Source organism: Pseudophryne corroboree, chromosome 2 (assembly GCF_028390025.1).
Source record: "Pseudophryne corroboree isolate aPseCor3 chromosome 2, aPseCor3.hap2, whole genome shotgun sequence".
In the NCBI taxonomy this organism is placed as follows: domain Eukaryota; kingdom Metazoa; phylum Chordata; class Amphibia; order Anura; family Myobatrachidae; genus Pseudophryne; species Pseudophryne corroboree.
Window position 1 is genome coordinate 244,754,511 of NC_086445.1, and position 24,805 is coordinate 244,779,315.

At 46.5% G+C, this 24,805-nt stretch overlaps 1 protein-coding gene across 4 annotated transcripts in view; it reads right to left on the reverse strand.

Annotated features, from left to right (window-relative positions):
• The window catches only part of PAN2 (poly(A) specific ribonuclease subunit PAN2), a 295,174-nt gene that overhangs the window by 244,323 nt on the left and 26,046 nt on the right, over nucleotides 1-24,805 (reverse strand). For all 4 annotated transcript variants that reach the window (XM_063952590.1, XM_063952592.1, XM_063952589.1 and 1 more), the window contains 4 exons: nucleotides 14,907-15,076; nucleotides 13,773-13,893; nucleotides 11,009-11,086; nucleotides 9,325-9,592 (listed from right to left, as the gene is read on the reverse strand). In XM_063952590.1, coding sequence (XP_063808660.1) covers nucleotides 9,325-9,592; nucleotides 11,009-11,086; nucleotides 13,773-13,893; nucleotides 14,907-15,076 — 637 coding nt within the window. The remainder of the gene's footprint in view (nucleotides 1-9,324; nucleotides 9,593-11,008; nucleotides 11,087-13,772; nucleotides 13,894-14,906; nucleotides 15,077-24,805) is intronic.

Genomic DNA, 24,805 nt, shown 5'->3' on the forward strand with positions numbered 1-24,805 from the left:
GTGGAGAGCCCAAACGGCAACGTCTGGAATTGGTAATGACAGTCCTGTACCACAAATCTGAGGTACTCCTGATGAGGTGGATAAATGGGGACATGCAAGTAAGCATCCTTGATGTCCAGAGACACCATAAAATCCCCCTCTTCCAGGCTTGCAATGACCGCTCTGAGCGATTCCATTTTGAACTTGAATCTTTTCAGATAAATGTTCAGGGACTTTAAATTCAATATGGGTCTGACCGAACCGTCCGGTTTCGGTACCACAAACATTGTGGAATAGTATCCTCTTCCTTGTTGAAGGAGGGGAACCTTTACCACCACCTGCTGGAGATATAACTTGCCGCTAACACTACTTCCCATTCCATGGGGGAAGCTGGCAGGGCCGATTTGAGGTAACGGTGAGGGGGCATCACTTCGAATTCCAGCTTGTATCCCTGAGACACAATCTGTATAGCCCAGGGATCCACCTGTGAGCGAACAAACTGGTGGCTGAAATTTCAGAGACGCGCCCCCACCGCTCCTGGCTCCTGTGGAGCCCCAGCGTCATGCGGTGGATTTAGTGGAAGCCGGGGAGGACTTCTGTTCCTGGGAACTAGCTGTATGGTGCAGCTTCTTTCCTCTACCCCTGCCTCTGGCAAGAAAGGACGCACCTCTGACCTTCTTGCTTCTTTGTGATCGAAAGGACTGCATTTGGTAATACGGTGCTTTCTTAGGCTGTGAGGGAATATATGGCAAAAAGTTAGACTTCCCAGCCGTAGCTGTGGAAACTAGGTCCGAGAGACCGTCCCCAAACAATTCCTCACCCTTGTAAGGTAACACCTCCATGTGCTTTTTGGAGTCGGCATCACCTGTCCATTGCCGAGTCCACAGGACCCTTCTGGCAGAAATTGACATTGCATTTATTCTAGAGCCCAGTAGGCAAATGTCCCTCTGGGCATCCCTCATATATAGGACAGCGTCTTTTATATGCCCCAGGGTCAGTAAAATGGTATCCTTGTCTAAGGTATCCATTTCCTCAGACAGATTATCTGTCCATGCTGCTACAGCACTACACATCCAGGCCTACGCAATTGCCGGCCTCAGTAGAGTACCTGGATGTGTATAAACAGACTTCATGATACTTTCCTGCTTCCTATCTGCAGGATCCTTTAGGGCGGCCGTATCCTGTGACGGCAGGGCCACCTTCTTAGATAAGCGTGTCAGAGCTTTATCTACCCTAGGGGAGGATTCCCAGCGCATCCCGTCCGTTGGCGGGAAAGGGTACGCCATAAGTAACCTTTTGGAAATCAGCACTTTCTTATCGGGGGAATCCCACGCTTTCTCACATAATTCATTTAACTCATGTGAAGGGGGAAAAGTCACCTCTTGCTTTTTCTCTCCATACATATAAACCCTCGTCAGGGACAGGGTTTACCTCTGATATGTGCAAAACATCCTTCATTGCTATAATCATGTAGCGGATGGCTTTAGCCATTTTAGGCTGCAATTTTGCATCATCGTCATCGACACTGGAGTCAGAATCCGTGTCGATATCTGTGTCAACAATTTGGGATAGTGGGCGCTTCTGAGACCCTGACGGCCTCTGCGCTGTAGGATCAGGCATGGGCTGAGACCCCGACTGACCCAAGGCATCAGCTTTATCCAACCTTTTATGTAAGGAGTTTACATTATCATTTAACACCTTCCACATATCCATCCAATCAGGTGTCGGCGCCGTCGGCGGAGACACGTCATTCATCTGCACTTGCTCTGCCTCCACATAGCCCTCTTCAACAAACATGTCGACACACGCGTACCGACACACCACACACACAGGGGATGCTCTATATGAGGACAGGACCCCCACAAGGCCTTTTGGAGAGACAGAGAGAGAGTATGCCAGCACACACCTCAGCGCTATATGACCCAGGAATCACACAGTAACTTAGTGTTTACCCAGTAGCTGCTGTATATATAATTAATGCGCTAAATTTATGTGCCCCCCCTCTCTTTTTACCCTTTCTACAGTGAGTCTGCAGGGGAGAGCCTGGGGAGCTTCCTCTCAGCGGAGCTGTGGAGAGAAAATGGCGCTGGTGAGTACTGAGGAAGAAGGCCCCGCCCCCTCAGCGGCGGGCTTCTGTCCCGCGATTTTGTGTAAAATTAATAGCGGGGGCTCATGCATATAACAGTGTCCAACTGTATATATGCTGCTTTTGCCAGGAGGTACTTAATTGCTGCAGATTCTAACTGGGGTCTGGAGGAGGGGCATAGAGGGAGGAGCCAGTGCACACCAGTAGTACTAAATCTTTCTTGGAGTGCCCAGTCTCCTGAGGAGCCCGTCTATTCCCCATGGTCCTTACGGAGTCCCCAGCATCCACTAGGACGTTAGAGAAATTACGAATGAACTTTTGTAGATCCACATATAGATTAAAGTGGTTAATGTCATTAGTGGGGCAAAATTTAAACCCCTTTTTTAAAACATGAATTTCTATCTCATTAAGTACATAGCTGCTAAGATTAAAGATTTTTTACCCCTGACTCACCAACTAATTCAGACGTTGCCGCTGAAGTGGGTGTGAGATCATTGTTTTCACATATTTGATCTTTATTGGTATCTTTCCTTTTTCTTCTTGTTTTTACCTTGCCACCCCTTTTACCTCTTTTTTTCCGTCTGGAGGTAGTACTAATGGGAATGATGACTTTAATTTTCTCTCGTGGTACCTCCTTTGGAACTGAGTGTTCCCCAAAAAATGTTGATTTTTAGATCTCCTATTTAAATACCCAGCTGATCGTATATCGTTGGACCTATTCTGCACCCAAGACGGACTATCTGGAGCATTGGTATCTCCACAATGAATTGGTGCTCTATTACGAGCCCATTGATCAGCAACACTCTCAGCTGTAAAATTGTGAGACCTTTTATTTTCACCCCTTCTAGGTACCTGGTTCCTATAAGGGGATCTCCTAGGTATGTATTCGGTGTTGCGATATTGTCTTTGATCAAAGCCTTTAGATCTTTGATTCCATCTGGTTCGATTACCATCATTCTGAAAACGTCTTCCAGACCGTTCAGGGATGGGGAGACTTACCTCATTACCCTGATTATTATTTTCTTCACTTATTGCATTTTTAGCATTCTTATCTCTAAATAACTTTTTCTTTTTTTTTATTAATTAGCTCTCTTTCGCTCCTCTGAATTTTTAAAACAGTCCTCCAATACTTTATATTCCTCCATATTTTTAAAAGGAGCAATTAATACCTCATGTTGTACAATTTGTTCTTCCAACTGTTTCAACTCTCCCTTTCTCTCCTGAATGATTAATTCTATCAGTGAGAAGGAGCAGCTGGAAATGATATGATCCCATTTATTTTTGAAACCTTCAGAGACATCCGTAAAGGATGCCTTTTTATCAATTAACAAACCCTTTGGTATCATACGATTGGCTGTGTAGTGTTCCAATGTAACCACCTCCCACCAAATCTTGTTCTCTTTTAAGAGAACATTTTCCAATTTATTCATGAGGCTTTCAAGGGTTAAATCATCCGAAATGTTTAAAGTTGGATATACATTTTCAGAAAAAAATATTACTTAATAAACCATTACGTTTACTCCTATGATGGAACATGCTTTCGCCTGAAAGGAAAAAAGGTGTCGGTACAAAGCAGTAGAAAATAATTCCTCTCTTGGCGCTGCAATAAAGAGCTGCAATAGAAAGTACTAAATAGACCACCAATCTATATCAACTTGCAAAAAAGAAAAAGTACAATCTCACTTTGCGCTCAATGTCCCGGAAGTCCAAATTTGTCCCGGTGGACAGATGTCATCCAATCAATATGAAAAATAAAAATAAAAACACAACATAGTGTAATCCTGCAATGAAGATGGATCTTTCACCGTTGTGTAACACGGAAATTGGAGGTGTTGGTATAGTCCCAGATAGAAAGTTCATACATCCACCTCCTTTTCAAAGGCACCAAGTGTGGTATACAGGAATTAAGGTGATGAACTCTTACATGTATACTTACTTCTGTAAGGCGTATTGAAGGCACATAAAGGTTTCTTTTGTGATCTTCAAAACTCTCCTCACACAAACGGATGAACCCCGTTATTCCTCGTAACAAATCAAAAGCCAGAGATATAATCCAATTAGGAAAAAAACACTCCTTTTATTATCAGAGTAGAATAAAAGTGGAAAGCAAAACAGTCATACCATATGGGGAAAGGCAAGATGGTATTCAGCTAAAAGCAATGGACCCGGATATCGATTGCTAATATGTCCCCACTATGGGTAGGCTGAACTGCGACCCACCACATACACTGTGTCGACGCTATGCAGCGTCTTTTTCAAGATTCACAGTGTAACACACTATAGACAAATACAATTTGTAATTAAAAATTACGATAAAACAATATTTCATATATAATTAATATGTGTTTTACAATTTATAAAGCCACTTAGAGGCACTATAACAATATAATAATAGTAATCCAAAGTATTTCTCTCCATTATAAACCTAGCTAGCAAAAAATACACCTTCACTCAAGAAGGTTACACCTTCAATCAAGAAGGTTACATACCCCTGGAACGCAGCGTGTCCTGTCTGATCTCCGAAGAAACAAACATGCCCCAGAGCTATGCATTTAAGTAGGCAAAAGCCTGATTGGTGTGAACTTAATCCACCAATCAGGATGGGAACAAAATGATTGACTCAAATATAAGCCAATGCGGGTTCACACAAATAGCGCAGGTGTAAAATAACACTGAACTGAGTTTTGATTTGAAAGTCATGTGACTCGCGGGTCACGTGTTATCCTTAGGACATGTGCCACAATCATACACTGAATGGTTTTAGTCAACCTAGGGTGCAATTTTACTTCGTCATAGTCGACACTGGAATCAGAATCCGTGTCGGTAGTAGTGTCTTGTGTTAAGGGACGCTTTTGAGACCCCTACGGGCCCTGTGAGTCGGTCCAATCCGAGGATTGACCCCCTGATGTCCCCCCTAATTCAGCCTTATCAAGCCTTTTATGTAAAGATGCCACACTTGCATTCAACATATGCCACATGTCCATCCATTCCGGAGTCGGCACAACCGACGGGGACACCACTCATTTGCTCCACCTCCTCCTTGGAGAAGCCTTCCGCTTCAGACATGTCGACACCACGTACAGACACCCCACACACACAGGGATTAACCTACAAGGGGACAAAACCCCAACCAGGCCCTTAGGAGAGACAGAGAGAGAGTATGCCAGCACACACCCAGCGCTTAATAACACTGTGGAAAAATATGACCAGATAGTGCTTTTTTTATATAATAATATTCCAATTCCCACTCACTGCGTCGCCAATGTGCCCCCCTCCTCTTTTTTCCAGCCTGTGAAGTTCAGCAGGGGAGAGACCAGGGAGCCAGCGTTCAGCATGCAGCTTCTGTGGAGAAAATGGCGCTGGTTAGTGCTGAGGATCAAGCCCCGCCCACCCTACGGCGGGCTTCGGTCCCAGTGCTTTTTTTATTAAAATGGTGGGGGATTCTTGGATTTACTGCCTCCGCAGCCTAATCCATCTTAACATGCCCAGAAGTGAGGAATATTGCTGCCCAGGGCGCCCCCCCCAGCGCCCTGCACCCTTCAGTGCTGCTCTGTGTGTGTATAGTGGGAGCAATGGCGCGCAGCGGTACCTCATGAAGATCTGATGTCTTCTGCCGCCTGATGTCTTCTGCCTTCTCATACTCACCCGGCTTCTATCTTCGGCATCTGTGAGGACGGCGGCGCGGCTCCGGGACGAACCCCAGGTGAGACCTGTGTTCCGACACCCTCTGGAGCTAATGGTGTCCAGTAGCCTAGAAACAGAGCCCAACCGTAAAGCCAGCCCTGCTTCTCTCTCCTCAGTCCCACGATGCAGGGAGCCTGTTGCCAACAGGACTCCCTGAAAATAAAAAACCTAACAAATATACTTTCTGTCAGGAAGCTCAGGAGAGCTCCCTGAAGTGCACCCATCTCCTCTGGGCACAGTATCAAACTGAGGTCTGGAGGAGGGGCATAGAGGGAGGAGCCAGTGCACACCAGATCTAAAGTCTTTCTTAAAGTGCCCATGTCTCCTGCGGAGCCCGTCTATCCCCATGGTCCTTACGGAGTCCCCAGCATCCTCTAGGACGTAAGAGAAATAGATTTAATCCATTATAAGATTAATACAGCATGCAGAGACAGTACAAACAGAGCAAGTTTCAATCCACTCTGGGGCCTTAATCATGTTATTGGGGCATGATTATTTGTAGCCTTACTCACCTTCAGAAGGATCTTAATATAACAATATGTTTGATAAGCTGCAAGCACCGGTCTCTACATGTCCACGGATGCAAAGGATCATGGGATCCCAACCAGCAGCTCTGCGTTTCAGCCACAAAAAATTCTGTATGGCTACAGTAAACAGAGTGGTTGCTAGGCAACTAGCGAACCTGGACACACAGTAGGAGCAGAGAGGAAGCTGCAGAGGAAACCCCCTCAAACTCTCACATTAAACACATTGTTTATCACTATTCCATTATGAAAAGAATAGGCAAGTAAACACTTAGGGCAGGGGTGGCCAGACTTTCGGAGTACTTTGAAAGCTGAAAAGCTTTTGTGATCTACAAAAGCGTGGTATAACAAAAAATGGGCGTGGTATGACAAAAAAGTGGGTACGGTATAACAAAAAAGGGACACAGCCTTGCTGCACAGAGTGTAATGACTGTCTCGCACGAAAGAACACACTGGCCCCCACAGCTAAAAACCTCAAACACATATGCCCCCACAGTGCCAATGTGCCCACAGTGCTAGATATGCCCCCACAGTGCCACGTATGACTCCACAGTGCCAGATACAGATATGACCCCACAGTGCCATGTGCCCACAGTGCTAGATATGCCCCCAGTGCCACATACAGATATGCCCCCACTGTGCCATGTGCCCAGTGCTAGATATGCCCCCACAGTGCTACTTACCCAAAGTGCCAAATATGCCCCCACAGTGCCCCATATGACCCCACAGTGCCAGATACAGATATGACCCCACAGTGCCATGTGCTCACAGTGCTAGATATGCCCCCACAGTGCCACATATGCCCCCACAGTGCCAGATACAGATATGCCCCCACAGTGCCAGATACAGATATGCCCCCACTGTACCATGTACCCACAGTGCCAGATATGCCCCCATAGTGCTGCTGCTCACGTTTTGCTGTGTGTGGAGAGCGCAGCGCACGCTTCTCCTGCCTGCTGCCCTGCCTCTCAGTCTGGTCTCCGGCGGTGACGGCAGCGTGTATATCTCAAATCAGGTGCCGGTCGGCGAGCTCTGATTGGCTAACGAACCGGCACCTGATTTGCGCTATACACTTCGCCGTCACTGCCGGAGACCAGACGGAGGGGCAGGGCGGCAGGCAGGAGAGGCGTGCGCTGCGCACTCCTCGCCTCGTGTGGATGGGCGGCGGATCGCGATCGACTGGTCGCATGTCCGCGATTGAATAGTCGATCGCGATCGACTGTTTGGCCACCCCTGACTTAGGGTCTCATTTATCAATGAGTGATGAAACTCGTTGTGAATGATAAAACTTGTTACATGTGATAAACGGTGCTCAGCTAATCAGCCCATGTCATGTGTTTGAAAAGGACAGTTGGGAGTGGATTGGCTGGAGCACCATTTATCTTATGCAACACGTTTTAGGACTCATTGATAAATGAGCCCCTTCAATATGCAGCCATTACATAGCCAGTTATTTAAGTATAGTACACTGTTGTACAAACCCAAGGTGACTAAGACCACATACAGTAAAATCCCCACACTGAACAAAGCCTCAAATAACAAACACCAATCAAAGACCAAACAATAATGTTAAAATCACCTATGATGATGCACAAGAGCGCTACATGAATTTAATAAACATAAAAATATGCAAATATAAAGCAGAAAGATCTGTCCCAACACAATATATTATATAGCTGGAGGGGGCGCTGCCAGACTAATTAATTAATTAATGTATTAATGTATGTATGTATGTATGTATGTATGTATGTATGTATGTATGTATGTATGTATGTTCTGGTTTTCTTTCAGTGTGTGTAAGATTTTACAGCAGTTATCAATCATATTTTTGTATTTGTATACAGTAGTTCAAACTTTGACAATTTGTTTCTACTTTATTTCTTAAATCAGGTAATGCACAGATTGATTCCCCACCTTTGCTGTTGCTCCACAGACCCCACCTTATCACAATGTAGGGTTGGGGGTTTTTTGTGTTGCAGAGGGGGGCCCTACCTATTTTGCAAGTCCCAGGCCCAACAATTTCTGATGGCAGTCCTGGATAGATCTGCAATCAAAGATCTGCGATTGGCAATGCATTCTTTAAAAGCACAGATGGTTTGCCCACATTACCTAGTTCACAATGGAAAAACAGTAGAGCATATGACTCGATGTTTGATCGGACGCATAGTGATTCTGTGTGGATGTCTGAAATTTGGCACGGTTAGGATTGCATGGGGCATTTGTAACATCCAAGTATCTGTCCCCATAATGTGGATTTCTGAGGTACCTGAAAATGGAGTGTTGGTCTCATCAGTAAAACCCTCAGATTCTGTGGTGTGATTTAAGGCAGAGGGTCCCAAACTTTCTGTAATCACAGTACCCCTAGGTCATAGGTTTCTTATTAAGAAACTCAGAAAAAATTAAGTCAAAATTGTACTTACCTGTCACCCTTAGGTTCAGATATGTGGTGGAGAACAGGGTTAAGCTTTTGTTTGGCCACATATTTTACGACTGGCAACCATCAGCACTGGTTTTGCTCATCATATTGACCTTGAATAATTTTTTTTGGTACTCGATCGCCAACCTGTGGCACCCTTGCATGTGTCCCGCAGCACCCCAGGGTGCCAAAGCACCTAGTCTGGAAACCACTGAAATAAGGTGCCTCTGATTCCTTAATTTTAACCTTTTGTTGGCAAAATTGGAAAACAGATTTAAAAAAAAAAAAAAGCAACAGTTGATGTCAAAGGTGGTTGTGATCACTATTCCCACAGGCTATTTATATTGTAATGATAAATATCTGATCATATGCTTGGATCCTGCTTTCAGTAAGCATTCTATCAAATCCAAGATCCAAAATATGCGACTGGATATTTTTGTCATACAAACATTGCAAAATCACCTAGAATTTTTTCAACAATTTTTCTCCCCCCCCCCCCCCCCCCCCCACAACATTGTGTAATTTATAGAAAGTTGCCCAACACAACCACTGGTCGTCTTTATATAAACACAATTTTTGTAAGACAATAGCAACACCAAGTTTTATTTCTATTTTAAACCAGATTCTTTACTCACCTCGCTGTGAGATGATAGCTAGTCGGGAGGTGTAGGTAGGAATGAAACGTAGAAAAAGGGGATCAACGTGGACTTGCAAAGGCGTGATTGCCCGCATCATGCGCAGGTCGTACACTTTCAAGAATCGGTCACAGGCCAGTACATTCATGCGACTGGATAAGCCACATGTCACTACAAGATTCCCATGAACATCAAAGTCAGACAAACTACCCGAGTAGGCATCAAACTCATGTTCCACATTAAATGTGCGCAAATCTTGAAGCGTAAGCTGGGGAAGGTAGATACGATTGAAAACCAAATCAATTAAAAAGGAAAACCAAGATGCGCATTGCGCACTGAAGTATGTATTTTGATATTATTGTGAAAGTTAAAACTGAACCAGTTCTGTAAAGATCTACTTAAAGAAATAAAAACACAGAAGGACCTGGATCTTAACTTAGATTTATATTAGCGGTTTAAGTCATCATTTCTTTACGTGTTACAAAAGCATCTATATGGCTGCCACTTGCATCTCCCTAAATCTGTAACAGCCTATGGCCCTCCCAACATCAGTCTTTTAGTATGACTGTAGCTGCTTAACATAAACAGGTACATATTAAACAGCTAGATAGAATAGAAGATAGCGTATATGAATCCACATAAGGTTACTTTCAAACAGTGATCATAGGTTGTGCTACGGATGTGTCCTCATACACCTAGCATCTACATGCCACACAGCGAGAGATGCTCGGCATTACAGAGATGGCCCAAGAGGTGTATGGCGCATAAACGCAGCATAACAAAGCTCAAAGAGTAGAGATGCTGGGCTGGGACTAAATGCGCAGGAATTTGTTTGTGACACACGACGGAACCTGGCGGGAGGAAAAGCCGCAGCCACTGCACTGTAGCACTACGCATACAGAGTCAGACTCCGTCACATACAAGTGTCACACATCGAATTGATTAGTATACCCTAACAAAGTAGTTCTGTAACTTCTAGTTGTTTTATTTATGCAAATAAAATGCATAAATTGGAGCAAGAGGGAAACGCTTAGCGCGGCAGAGTCTCTGAGAATGGCTACTTGCCACAACTTAAGCAGCAGTGGGGGTCATTCAGAGTTGTTCGCTCGTTGCCGATTTTCGCTATGCTGCTATTTGTTGCTAACTGCGCATGCGCATGGTACACAGAGCGCATGCGCTAAGTTATTTAACACAAAACTTAGTAGATTTGCTGGTGTTCGAGCGACGCTTTTCAGTCGCACTGCTGATCGGTGAATGATTGACAGGAAAGGGGCGTTTCTGGGAGGTAACTGAGCGTTTTCCGGGAGTGTGCTAAAAAACGCAGGCGTGTCAGGGAAAAACGCAGGAATGTCTGGAGAAACGGGGGAGTGGCTGGCCGAACGCAGGGCGTGATTGTGACGTCAAACCAGGAACTAAACGGACTGAGGTGATCGCAATCTGTGAGTAGGTCTGGAGCTACTCAGAAACTGCAAAGAATTATTTAGTAGCAATTCTGCTAATCTTTTGTTCGCTATTCTGCTAAGCTAAGATACACTCCCAGAGGGCGGCGGCCTAGCGTGTGCAATGCTGCTAAAAGCAGCTAGCGAGCGAACAACTCGGAATGAGGGCCAGTGTATGAGGACACACCAGTATGTATTTTCTACACCAAAGTCGATGTCTGGAGTAGCCACTGAGCTGGACATACCTTTCCTGATGTGTGTCCACAGAAAAAGAAGCGATTAGACTGTCGCATAATTGTGATGCCAGATTCTTCAACTGGATACTAAAGAGGAAAGAGGGAACAAAACAGTCAGTGCTAGAGGGAAAATGTAACCTCATCCAACTGACCATGCATGCTGCCATATCACTGCATGCTTGGCTCCAGAGAATATATTATTTGCTGTATTGCAGTTTACAGCAGGCCGATTCGCATAGAAACTGCATTAATCTAGTATTCAGCATGAGGAAGCCACAATACCAGCAATTTGTCTCATAAAACCTAGGGGGTCCATTTACTAAGCCTTGGATGGCGATTAAGTGGACGCAGATAACGTACCAGCCAATCACCTCCTGACTGTAATTTTTCGAACCTAGCCTGTGACATGACAGTTAGGAGCCGATTGGCTGATACTTTATCTCCATCCAAGGCTTAGTAAATAGACCCCCTAGTTCTCTACATCTCTCATCCCCCTTTCCCATGGTCAAGATATGTTTGGCAATCAATTAGGGATAATTCACTGTACAGCCATGACCTAAAGTTTCAGAATGACAGTTTGCTGCTTCAGTGTTTTTAGACCTTTTTGTCAGATGATACTATAGTATACTGAAATAAAATGACAAGCATTTCATAAGTGTCAAAGGCTTTTATGGACAATGTGTTTCCTGGAGAGAAGTGGCTTCTTTGCTGCCCTTCTTGACACCAGGTAAACCTTCAAAAGTATTCGCCTCACTGTGCATGTGGATCGCCTCACTGTGGTGACCCGATCCCGCAGCTGAATCAACTTTAGGAGACGGTCCTGTCACCTGCTGGATGTTCTTGGGTGCCCTAAAACCTTCTTCACTACTATTGAACTTCTCTCTTTGAAGTTCCTTTTTTTTTTTTCAAATTGTGTTTATTGAAAAGAAAAAAGGTAACACACATGTAACATAACGTATACTGAACATTAGAGGTGAACAGTCGAATCCACTGTCTGTATATCATAGTGATATGTTTAGCTGTAGAATAATATATCCCTAGTAATCAAGAAATACCATAAAACAATATAAATCAACAGCACAAATACAGTATATGACCATAGTTTGTTGTGGAATGGTGGAGATCTAATGGCGAGAGTCCCATCTAAAGAAGCTCATAATGGTGACGACCCATCGTTAAGAGTCGCTACGTTATACCAAGTAGTTAACCTTACTACCTTAGGAACACTCTTTGGTACTAACAGGCCTCTTTGAAGTTCTTGATGATCCAATAAATGGTTGAGGTAGGTGCAATATTACTAGCAGCAATATCCTTGCCTGTGAAGCCCTTTTTGTGCAAAGCAGTGATGACTGCATGCGTTTCCTCGTAGGTAACTATGGTTAATAGAGGAAGAACAATGATTACAAGCATCACCCTCCTTTTAAAGCTTCCAGTCTGTTATTCTAACTCAATCAGCATGACAGAGTGATCTTCAGCCTTGTCCTCATCAACACTCTCACCTGTGTTAATGTGAGAATCATTATCATGTTGTCAGCTGGCCCTTTTGTGGCAGGGCTGAAATGCAGTGGAAATGTTGTTTATGGTATTAAGGCCCTCATTCCGAGTTGTTCGATCGCTAGCGGCTTTTAGCAGCAGTGCACGCGCTAGGCCGCCGCCCTCTGGGAGTGTATCTTAGCAGAAGTGCGAACGAAAGGTTAGCAGAACTGCTCGTAAAAATTTTCATGCAGTTTCTGAGCAGCTCCAGAGAAGCTCCAAACCTACTCCTACCTTGCGATCACTGCAGTCAGGGTGTAGTACGGCTGACCGGCGGTCAGGAGACCGCCGGTCAGCTTACCGACGCCGGGATCCCGGCAGCATACAGACGCCGGGATCCCGGCGGGGAGGGACGAGTGCAGCAAGCCACTTGCGGGCTCGCTGCGCTCGCCACGCTGCGGGCTCGGTGGCGACCTGCGGTCGCCACGGGTTCTATTCCCACTCTATGGGTGTCGTGGACACCCACGAGTGGGAATAGTCCCTGTTGGTCGGCATGCCGACCATCGGGATAGTGAGCCGTCGGGATGGTGGAGGAGGTCAAGTGACTGTCGGTCTCCCGACCGCCGGTCACATGAATACCACCGCTGCAGTCAGTTTAGTTCCTGCTTTGACGTCACAAACACGCCCTGTGTTCGGCCAGCCACTCCCCCGTTTTCCCAGACACGCCTGCGTTTTTACCAGTCACGCCTGCGTTTTTTAGCACACTCCCTGAAAACAGCCAGTTACCACCCAGGAACACCCACTTCTTGTCAATCACTCACCGATCAGCACTGCGACAGAAAAGCGTTGCTCGACCTTGTGTAAAACTGCATAGTTTTGTGTGAAAGTACTTCGCGTGTGCGTACTGCGGCCCATACGCATGCGCAGAAATGCAGCTTTTTCACCTAATCGCCACGCTGCGAACGAAAGCAGCTAGCGATCAACTCGGAATGAGGGCCTAAGTTCATTGTCATGCAAAGAAGGACTTTGCAATTGATTGCAATTCATCGGATCACTCTTCAGAACATTCTGGAGTATGTGCAAATTGCCACCATAAAAACTGAGGCAGCAGACTTTGTGAAAATGAATGCGTCATCCTCAAAACTTTTGGCCATAGCTGTAGACTTCATAGTTATTTAAACGCAATGTAAAATGGCAAAAAGAAAGTTTGTATTTGTAGACTGTTTTAATATTACAGCTACATGCACTAGTTCTACATTTACTTAGATACTATATAGAATGCTGGAATTGTTAGACTTGCCTTCTGTGTTTCCTGCACAGTGTTCAGATCCATCTGGATGACATGATTCTGCATGCCTCCAATAAGAAGAGTGCTGCTATCTGTGAGCAGGAGACTGTGGTTGTCCACACTTTCATCCATCCTACAGATAACAGGACACAGCAACACAGTAACCTAATTCTACAGATGTTTCTGGACAAATACAAAAAGCGCATTTTTTGCACTACTATAGAATAGTAACTTGGGGCAAGTTATATCACAAGAGTAACACCCCTTTCACACTGCAAAGCCGGGTCGCACCTGCCGCGTCACTGGTCACTTGTGCTGGCGCTTGGAGGAGATCATCTCCAAGCACTGGCTTTCCTATGCAATAAATGGGTCCTGGGTCCCATCGATCCGGGTTACCCATTTACACTGCACCATGACCTGTTAGGGCTGTAACACATGCGCCGGCTCCCGCCGCCCGGCAAAATCCCGGACGGCTTTTTGCCGTGCCTGTGCTGCTGAGACACATTCAGAGCAATGTGTCCTTTCACACGGCACGGCTCCGGCACGGCTCCGGCGCTGCTGCAGGGTTGCAACCGGAAATATCCACTGGAAGGTCCGGCTGCCGTGCCGGGGCCGTGCAGTCTTCGTAGGCAGTGAACAGTGTGTGAATGGGAGCTTTCACACACACACACACACACACACACACACACACACGGTTCTTTTAGCTGCCGCCGCTGCTGCGCATGCGCACAGCATTACACACGGATCAAAGCCGTTGTGTGTGAAAGACCTCCCGGATGGCAAAAAGCTGGACAAAGTTTTTCCGGCTTTTTGCCATCCGGGGAAAACCGGAGCGAGTGTTACAGCCCTAATGATCTAGTGTTCAAAACTGGTCGCTAGCCCAGTTGAAATGCCGGATCTCGACCCGAATTATTTCAACTGGACCCTTTCACATGGAGTAAAAACCTGCGTTGCTGTGTGTTCATGTGCGATAATACGGGTTAATGCTGACAGTGTGAAAGGGTAAGCTATAGCTTTGAATAAGAATACCAATAGCACTCTCCAAGCTGCAAAATACTGACAGACAGAAGCCGAGCATTTGGTTACAAAGCATTTCTATCTTATAGAGTAGAAAGGAGATTAAACCAAAGAAAGCCAATAACTCACATATAGTCAAAGATAATCAGTCCTCCTCTGGTCATGTATTTCAGGTTATTTTTGGTGAGGAAGAGAACCCCATTCTCCATACTCTGGATTTGTCGGATATCATTATTAGCATGCACTTGGAAAGAGGAATACCTCTCAAGGGCAGGAGAGAAGAAGGAAGTGGCATGGCCCTATAAAAAAACAAAAACCGTGCACAATGAATATTTCATGCACGCCATGTAGGGGATGAGACAATTCAATAAGAGGCTTTGGAAGAGCATATCGAAACTAGTATCATCGTTACCTGTTCCTCATACTGATGTTGAGCTACTGTAATAGTCGGATATGTGCACAGCTGAATACTGGATGATATTTCATTACTACATCGCTAATTGAACTGCAGAGCTCAGAAGCGACCTTCACCAGCTCTATCAATATCCTACAGTGGTGGTGGGGTTTCAAAGCTTCAATGGAGTAAAAAATAAAAATAAATAAAAAATAGGATTTTAAGTACCTACCGGTAAATCCTTTTCTCGTAGTCCGTAGAGGATGCCGGGGTCCATATTAGTACTATGGGGTATAGACGGGTCCACCAGGAGCCATTGGCACTTTAAGAGTTTAATAGTGTGGGTTGGCTCCTCCCTATATGCCCCTCCTACCAGACTCAGTCTAGAAACTGTGCCCGAGGAAACGACATACTTCGAGAGAAGGAAATACACAGATAGTGGCGAGATTCATACCAGCTCACACAACAGGCAAATCCGGCCAACGTGCCGGAAAACTCAGCAACAGCTGAAACAGTAAATAATGCAGAACTTACCTAGGAACAAGGCAGTACTGAACTATAAAACCAATACAGGAAAACGAAGCGCTGGGCGGGCGCCCAGCATCCTCTACGGCAGGCTTTCCCAACCACGGTCCTCAAGGCACACCAACAGTGCATGTTTTAGTGATATCCAGGCATCAGCACAGGTGACTTAATTAGTAGCTCACTTATTTTGATTTAACAGTCTGTGCTGCAGCCTGGATATCACTAAAACCTGCACTGTTGGTGTGCCTTGAGGACCGTGGTTGGGAAAGCCTGCTCTACGGACTACGAGAAAAGGATTTACCGGTACGTAATTAAAATCCTATTTTCTCTTACGTCCTAGAGGATGCTGGGGTCCATATTAGTACCATGGGGATGTACCAAAGCTCCCAGAACGGGAGGGAGAGCGCTGAGGCTCCTGCAAAACCGCTTGACCAAACCGGAGGTTATCAAAGGCCAAAGTATCGAACTTGTAAAACTTAGCAAACGTGTTCGACCCAGACCAAGTAGCTGCTCGGCAAAGCTGTAGAGCCGAGACACCCCGGGCAGCCACCCAGGAAGAACCCATCTTACGAGTAGAGTGGGCCTTAACGGATTTTGGACATGGCAATCCTGCCGTAGAATATGCATGCTGGATGGTGAACCTGAGCCAGCATGAAATCGACTGCTTAGAAGCAGGACACCCAATTTTCTTGGGATCATATAGGACAAACAGAGAGTCAGATTTTCTATGACGAGCCGTCCTCTTCACATAAATCTTCAAAGCCCTCGCAACATCCAAGGCCTTTGAAGCAATTAAGGAGTCAATAGCCACTGGCACCACAATAGGTTGGTTGATATGAAAAGCTGATACAACCTTAGGCAGGAACTGCGGACGAGTCCTGAGTTCCGCCCTATCTTCATGGAAGATCAGATAGGGACTTTTATAAAACAAAGCCCCCAATTCCGACACACGTCGAGCAGAAGCTAAGGCCAACAAAGTGACCGCCTTCCATGTGAGAAACTTGATTCAGCCTCCTGTAGAGGCACAAACCAATCCGATTCCAGGAACTGCAACACCACATCAAGATCCCAGGGTGCCGTTGGTGCCACAAAGGGAGGCTGGATGTGCAGAACACCTTTCAAAAAGGTCTGAACCTCAGGGAGGACAGCCAATTGTTTTTGGAAGAAAATGGACAAAGCTGAGATATGGACCTTGATGGAGCCCAATCTCAGGCCCATATCCACACCTGCTTGCAGGAAAAGGAGAAAACATCCAAGTTGAAACTCCACCGCAGGAAATTTCTTGGATTCACACCAACAAACATTAAACAAATCCCCTCTTGCGCTATAAATAATATGGTATGGCTCAAAAGTTCAATAAAAACAAGTTGATAATTTCATATAATCTATGTTTTTTATTACGTGAAAAATAGATATATGTATATATATATATACTTTACAAATAAACAATTCGACCGGTCAATAAAATCACTAACAATGTCTTTGCATATCTAAAGGAGGTGGATCTAGGTAAACTCTGTGCACAGAGAATTAAAATTTTCAAAAAATGTATAAAACTCTGTCCATATGTTGAAATATAAAACAAAATACCAGCTGTGATTTGCACCCTTGCTGTGTACTGAATTTCCTCTATAAGCTGCCACTCGGTAAAAGGAGATGTTATTGTGCAAAAACGATCGCTCCACACTGGAGCCTTACGTGTAGCTTACACCGGTTGTTGTAACACGGGAGAATCCAATGACAGACGAGGCGGTCTCGGGCTGCGGGAATGGCGCTGCACTGGCGCCTGCTGTGTTAAGTGTTTTACCCGACTTCCAAGCTCTATGAGTCCACACCTCTATGTGCCGTATGCAGACACCACAGTCGCGGTTATGTTCTCCCGATCTCCGGTTTGTCCACAGGTATTACCGCTAGCTGATTAGGTAATTTGGGGGTGCAAAGAAGGCTGGTACAGGGGTCCAATGATCTGCTTCTGACGCGTTTCGCTCCTCTCACGGGGGCTTCCTCAAACATATCTTTTCCAAATGCGATGGTAATGTTTAGACATTACCCCCATCCTAGCCTGTATCAGGGTAGGAATAACCTCACTCGGGATACCCTTCCGAGCTAAGATCTGGCGCTCAACTGCCATGCCGTCAAACGTGGCCATGGTAAGTCTTGATATAAGCCAGTGATGGCTAACCTTGACACTCCAGCTGTTGTTGAACTACACATCCCAGCATGCCCTGCATCAGTTTTAGCATGGCCAAATAGCAAAACTGTAGCAGGGCATGCTGGGATGTGTAGTTCAACAACAGCTGGAGTGTCAAGGTTAGCCATCACTGATATAAGCGAACGGCCCCTGCAGTAGCAGATCCTCCCGAAGAGGTAAGGGCCTTGGATCTTCCAGCAGAAGATCCAGCAGATCCATGTGCCAAGCCCTCCTTGGCCAGCCCGGAGCAATGAGGATTGCCAGAACCTTTGTTCTTTTTACAAGTTGAAGAACTCTTGGTATCAGAGAAAGTGGAGGGAACACATACACTGACGTGTGCACCCACAGTGTTAGCAGTGCGTCCACCGCCACTGCCTGCGGGTCTCTCAACCTGGAACAGTACCTCCGCAGATTCTTGTTGAGGAGGTATGCCATCATGTCTATGTGAGGAACCCCCCACCAACCGGTTACCTCCTCGAACACCTCCGGATGGAGGCCCCACTCTCCGTGTCTGCTGAGGAAGTCTGCTGAGGAAGTCTGCTTCCCAGTTGTCTACTCCCGGAATGAAGATTGCTGACATCGCTACAGCATGTCTTTCTGCCCAGAGGAGGATTCTTGACACCTCCGACATTGCAGCCCAGCTCTTCGTTCCGCCTTGTCGGTTTATGTAGGCCACTGTGGTGACGTTGTCCGACTGCACCTGAACAGCCCGATACTGTAGAAAATGCGCTGCTTGCAGAAGGCCATTGTATACGGCCCTTAGCTCTAGGATGTTTATTGGGAGAAGGGATTCTTGATTCGACCACCTTCCTTGGAAGGTTTCCCACTGAGCGACTGCTCCACAACCTCTTAAGGCCCATACACACTTGCCGATAAAAATGAGCGACGTCGCTCATTTTCCCTCTTCCCGAGTGACGTCGCTCATTTTATCGGCAAGTGTGTGTGCCGCCAGCGACGACCGATGTGCGGCCCCGCGGGTCGGCAACGATCATTGCTGTCAACAGTGCATACATGCAGGATCTGGACTGTCGTCCACGACCTGCATGCAGGGCTGGCGGAGACGTGATGTCACAGCTATATGAGCAGTCATATCGTTCAGTGTGTACAGTCAGCCGCCAACCGGCCGGCCCGGGAAGGGAAACAGACGACGACGCTCACAGAACAACATTGTCTAATGTGTACGGACCTTTAGACTTGCATCTGTGGTTGGAAGGATGCAGTCCTGAACTCCGAACCTTCGGCCTTCCAGAAGGTGTGGTAGTTTGAGCCACCAGAGGAGCGAAATCCTGGCTTTCTGTGACAGACGTATCCTCTGGTGCATATGTAGGTGAGATACCGACCACTGGCCCAAGAGATCCAGCTGAAAGGATCGAGCATGAAACCTTCCGTACTGCAGAGCCTCGTAGGAGGCAAACATCTTCGCCAGAAGGCGGATGCACTGATGAACCGATACCCGGGTAGGCTTCAAGACATCCCGGACCATCGTTTGAATCACCAATGCTTTCTCCACCGGTAGAAACACACTCTTCACTTCCGTGTCTAGGATCATCCAAGGAAAGACAGCCTCCTTGTCGGCTCCAGATGAGACTTTGGAAGGTTTAGGATACAACCGTGCTCCTTGAGCAGATGTGTCGTGAGAGCAATGTATCTTAACTTCTCCCCGGACGATGCCTTGATCAGGAGATCGTCCAGATACGGAATTATGTTCACCCCTTGCTTGCGGAGAACCATCATCTCTGCCATCACCTTGGTGAAGACCCTCGGTGCTGTGGAGAGGCCAAACGGCAACGCCTGAAACGGATAGTGATCGTCTAATAGTGCAAACCTGAGATATGCCTGATGCTGCGACCAAATGGGAATGTGGAGGTACGCATCCTTGATGTCCAGGGACACCAGGAACTCCCCCTCCATCAGTCCTGAGATGACAGCTCTCAGAGACTCCATCTTGAATTTGAACTCCATGAGATAAGGGTTCAAAGATTTTAAGTTCAGAATTGGCCTTACCGAACCATCCGGCTTCGGTACCACGAAAAGGTTCAAATAGTAACCCTTGTTCCACTGATGAGGCGGAACTGGAATAATGACCTCGGACACTACCAATTTTCGGATAGCTTCCAGAAGAATTATTCTGTCTGCCGGCAGAGCTGGCAAGCCTAATTTGAAGAAACCGTGAGGTGGGAGAGTTTGAAACTCCAGCCTGTACCCCCCTGGACACTATATCCTGTACCCAAGGGTCCAGGCCAGATGACATCCAGACATGGCTGAAATGCCGGAGTCTTGCTTCCACCTGACCTTCCACCAGGCTGTGCTGTCCACCATCATGCGGAGGACTTTGAGGTACCAGAAGTAGGCTTCTGGTCTTGGGAACCTGCGGGAGCAGGCTTTTTTCCTTTAGCACGACCACCTCTGAAGAAGGTGTGAGAAGGCTTGTTCTTTCTAGGCCTCGCGGGCCGAAAGGACTGTGACGTGGCTGTTGTAAAAGGCTTCTTCGTAGCCGGTGCAGCTGAGGGGAGAAAAGGAGACTTACCCGCGGTAGCCGTGGCAATCCACACATCCAGCGCCTCCCCAAAGAGAGCCTGACCTGTATAGGGTAGGCCCTCCACACTTCCTGGATTCCGCATCCAAAGACCATTGGCGCAGCCAGAGACCCATGCGAGCAGAGACGGACATGGAGGAGATCCCCCGCAGCCATGGAACCCAGGTCCTTCATGGAATCTACCAGGATCCCTGCAGAATCCTGAATATTACGTAAAAAAAAAAAATCAACGTCACCTTTATCCTTCGTAGTCAAGTCCTCCTGCAGAGTGATTGACCACCTGGATATAGCTTTAGAAATCCATGCACAGGCAATAGTAGGCCGCAGTATAGCCCGAGGCCGTGTAAATGGATTTGAGCGTAGCATCCACCTTCCGATCTGCCGGGTCCTTCAACGCGGTAGATCCCGGGACTGGTAAAACCACCTGTTTTGGCAGCCTGGTGACAGAGGCGTCAACTATCGGCAGAGACTCCCACTTCTTTCGATCTTCCTCTGGGAAGGGAAAAGCAACAAAGACCCTCTTAGGGATCTGGAATTTTTTCTCCGGATTTTCCCAGGCTTTTTCAAAGATAGCATTTAATTCCTTAGATGCTGGGAAGGTGAGAGGGGCCTTTTTACTGTCCGTGAAAAAGGCCTCCTCAACCTGCTCAGGAGTTGTGTCAGAAATGTACGGCCTCAATCATCAACTGCACCCCCTTTGCAAGTGATGCCGTCCCCCTCGACACATCCCCGTCACCGTCTGCAGTGTCAGAATCGGTATCCGTGTCATCCTGCATAATTTGGGCAAGTGCACGTTTGTGAGAATGTACCGCAGGGGACCCTGAGGGAGCAGTATCCGACAATACAACCATAGAGGATTGCAATACCTGAGTTGCATGCTCAGTTCTTGCAACACTTTCAGAAATCTGAGAAATAGTCCCCCTAAGAGAGGCAAACCACTTTGGTTCTCTAGCTGGGATCTGCGCTACAACAGTGCAATCCTGATTACATGGTATGGGCTCTTCCCGAGACGATAAATCCTCTGCAGCATATGAAACAGGGTCTCTAGACATGTTTGCTAATACACACCACTCACCCCACATACATACAGGGTACTGGGCAGACAGAATTTCCTCCCGAAGAACGGCAGAGAGACACAGAGATTGGAGCCAACCCACACACAGTGCTATTACAGGTATAGGGAGACCCTAAACCAACGCTGACTGTGTCCCTTACTAGGTGACACAGCCTTTACACAGCCTCCCCTCCCTTCTACAATCCCCTGGTACCGTACAGATAGCTGAAGTTGCACTGGAGGGACTGATCTTCCACTTGCATCCGACTGCAGGCAGGAAAATGGCGCTGAAACGCTGCTGGATCCGCTCTGAGAAGCTCCGCCCCCTTAATGGCGCTGTCTTCCCGCTCTTCAAGATTATACTGGCCTGAGGTTTTTGTGTGCTGGCTGAAATCCACAGACCCCGACAGGCTGAAATGGTCAGTGTAGGGTCAGGCGCTGGCTCAGGGCGCCCCTCCCAGCGCCACACCTATGTACCGCTGAGCCGTCCGGGAGCGCAGTTAATACTGCGCTCCTACCCTGTAGCCGCCATCTTCACACCGACACCCCGCTTGTTAGGGGGGACGGTGACTCACACGCCACACTTCAGCTCTGCAAGGGGGTGGCGGCATGCTGCTGGGGTGAGCGTTACCCTGCGGCGGGGAGCGATCTATCCCCTCTGGAGCTCAATATCCAATCAGCGGAGACAGTGGCTCAGACCCCGCAGGGTGGACACTGCTCCCCCCTCAGTCCCTCGATGCAGGGAGGCTGTTGCCAGCAGCCTCCCTGTAAAATAAAAAACCGCTAAGAAAACTTTTACTAAGAAAGCTCTGTAGAGCTCCCCTAGCTGTGACCGGCTCCTCCGGGCACATTTTCTAAACTGAGTCTGGTAGGAGGGGCATAGAGTGAGGAGCCAGCCCACACTATTAAACTCTTAAAGTGCCAATGGCTCCTGGTGGACCCATCTATACCCCATGGTACTAAATATGGACCCCAGCATCCTCTAGGACGTAAGAGAAATCCCCACTACATGCGCGGTTAAAGACTATAAATATAGATATCAGTGATTCATAAACAAATCATAAAACACAAGCACTTCTTAAATAGAACTCCTAAGAGTAAGTTCCATAGACTTACTAATATTATCAATAAAAGTTAACTTAAGAATGTGAAACTTATTTATTAATGTCGGCATATTACGCTCCTGAAGATTTTAGAAACTAAAACACTTTTTATATCTACACTCCAGATACCCTAACGATATTTTCTTGCAAATTCAGTTACATTGCATGAATTACAAGCCATCAAATTCATTAAAGGCTAGACTAAATGACACACAAATACAAGCTTCCTTTTAGGAGTAGAGACAGTCCAAATCATCAGATGTGGCAGCCATGGCTTGCCTACCTACAACCTCTGCGTTGCTCTACTAGCAGTACACTGCAAACCTGCATTCATAATAGAACCCAGTATGTAAGAGCTCACTGAACAAAAGTATAAGGGCCTAATTCAGATCTGATCGCAGCAGCAAATTTGTTAGCTAATGGGCAAAACCATTTGCACTGCAGGGGGGCCAGATATAACAAGTGCAGAGAGTTAAATTTGGGTGGGGTATTTTGTTTCTGTGCAAAGGTAAATACTGGTTGCTTTATTTTTCCACTGCAATTTAGATTTCAGTTTGAACTCAACCCAACCCAAATCTAACGCTCTCTGCACGTGTTATATCTGCCCCCCCCCCCCCCTCTCTTGCAGTGCACATGGTTTTGCCCATTAGCTAGCAAATTTGCTGCTGCAATCAGCAAAAGGACCCTGTACTAAATCGGAGATGGGACACGGATTCATGGGACTCTTCCTTTGTATTCAAACAAATGGATGCCCATTATTTTTCTTCAGGTTCAGCTGCTGTCCTATATTAAGCAGGATCCCAATTCAGCAGGGAAATACAATGGGCACGATTCAATTCTAAGAGTTAAATAGCGCCGGGAATTAGCTCCCGGACTATTCAATACAGCGCAATGGTAAGTTGGAGAATGCCCGTTCTCCCAGACTAAACAGGGTGTTTTGTTGGGAGAACTGGCATTCTCCGATTTAAGTGCCTGATGCAATGCCGTTTCCGCCGCACTAAGGGCAGAAATCAGTAGTGCTCTGGCACTTTTCTCAGATTTCTGCTTGCACCCCTCCGTGGGGTGTGAAGAAATCCCGTTGTCAGATGTCATTGTATTGAATAGCCCTAGAAACTAATTCCCAGCGCTATTCAACTCAATTGAATCATGCCCAATATTACAGGTCCCTTCCATTTAATTTTGACAGTCTTACTAAGATGCAACTACAGGTCCAATGTAATGTAGTGTGGATATTGAAGTCTCTGTGGGCTTTCTTACTTTGTACCTGCCAATGGTAGGATGACATTGAGCTTGATCCCTGCCCCACTCTTAGGAGTATATTTACTAAAGCTTCTAAAAATGAAAAGTGATGTTTCCCATAGCAACCAGATTGTGTATCATTTTCTAGACAGAAGCTGATTGGTTGCTATGGCAACATCACCACTTAATTTTTAGAAGCTTTTGTAAATGTACCCCTTAGTACCAAATACTGTGTGTCTTGGTGACTTCGACAGTGTGACCCAGGACCCAGTTATTACAGATGGTTTTGGTGGAGACATGGGTGGTCATTTCGAGTTGTTCGCGCGTTGCCGTTTTTCGCAACGGAGCGATTAGGTAGAAAATGCTCATGCGCATGGTACGCAGCGCGCATGCGTTAATTAATTTAACACAAAACTTTGGAGATTTGCACAAGCTCGAGCAATGTTTTTTCATCGCTCGAGTGATCGTAGTGTGATTGACAGGAAGTGGGTGTTTTTGGGCGGAAACTGCCCGTTTTCAGGGAGTGTGCTAAAAAACGCAGGCGTGCCAGGTAAAAATGCAGGCGTGCCAGGTAAAAACACAGGAGTGGCTGGCCGAACGCAGGGCGTGTTTGTGACGTCAAACCAGGAACTAAACGTACTGAGGTGATTGCAATCTAGGAGTAGGTCTGGAGCTACTCAGAAACTGCAAGGAATTATTTAGTAGCAGTTCTGCTAATCTTTTGTTCGCAATTCTGCTAAGCTAAGATACACTCCCAGAGGGCGGCGGCCTAGCGTGTGCAATGCTGCTAAAAGCAGCTAGCGAGCGAACAACTCGGAATGACCACCATAGTCTCCATGTGCATTGAACCCCATGGGTTTTATTATTGGTGTTATATACCCATCTGTTTCTGGCACAAACTAAAAAAGGTACAAAGGGGCAGATGTATTAAGCCTGGAGACAGCATAAGGAAGTGATAAACCAGTGATAAGTGCAAGGTGAAAAAC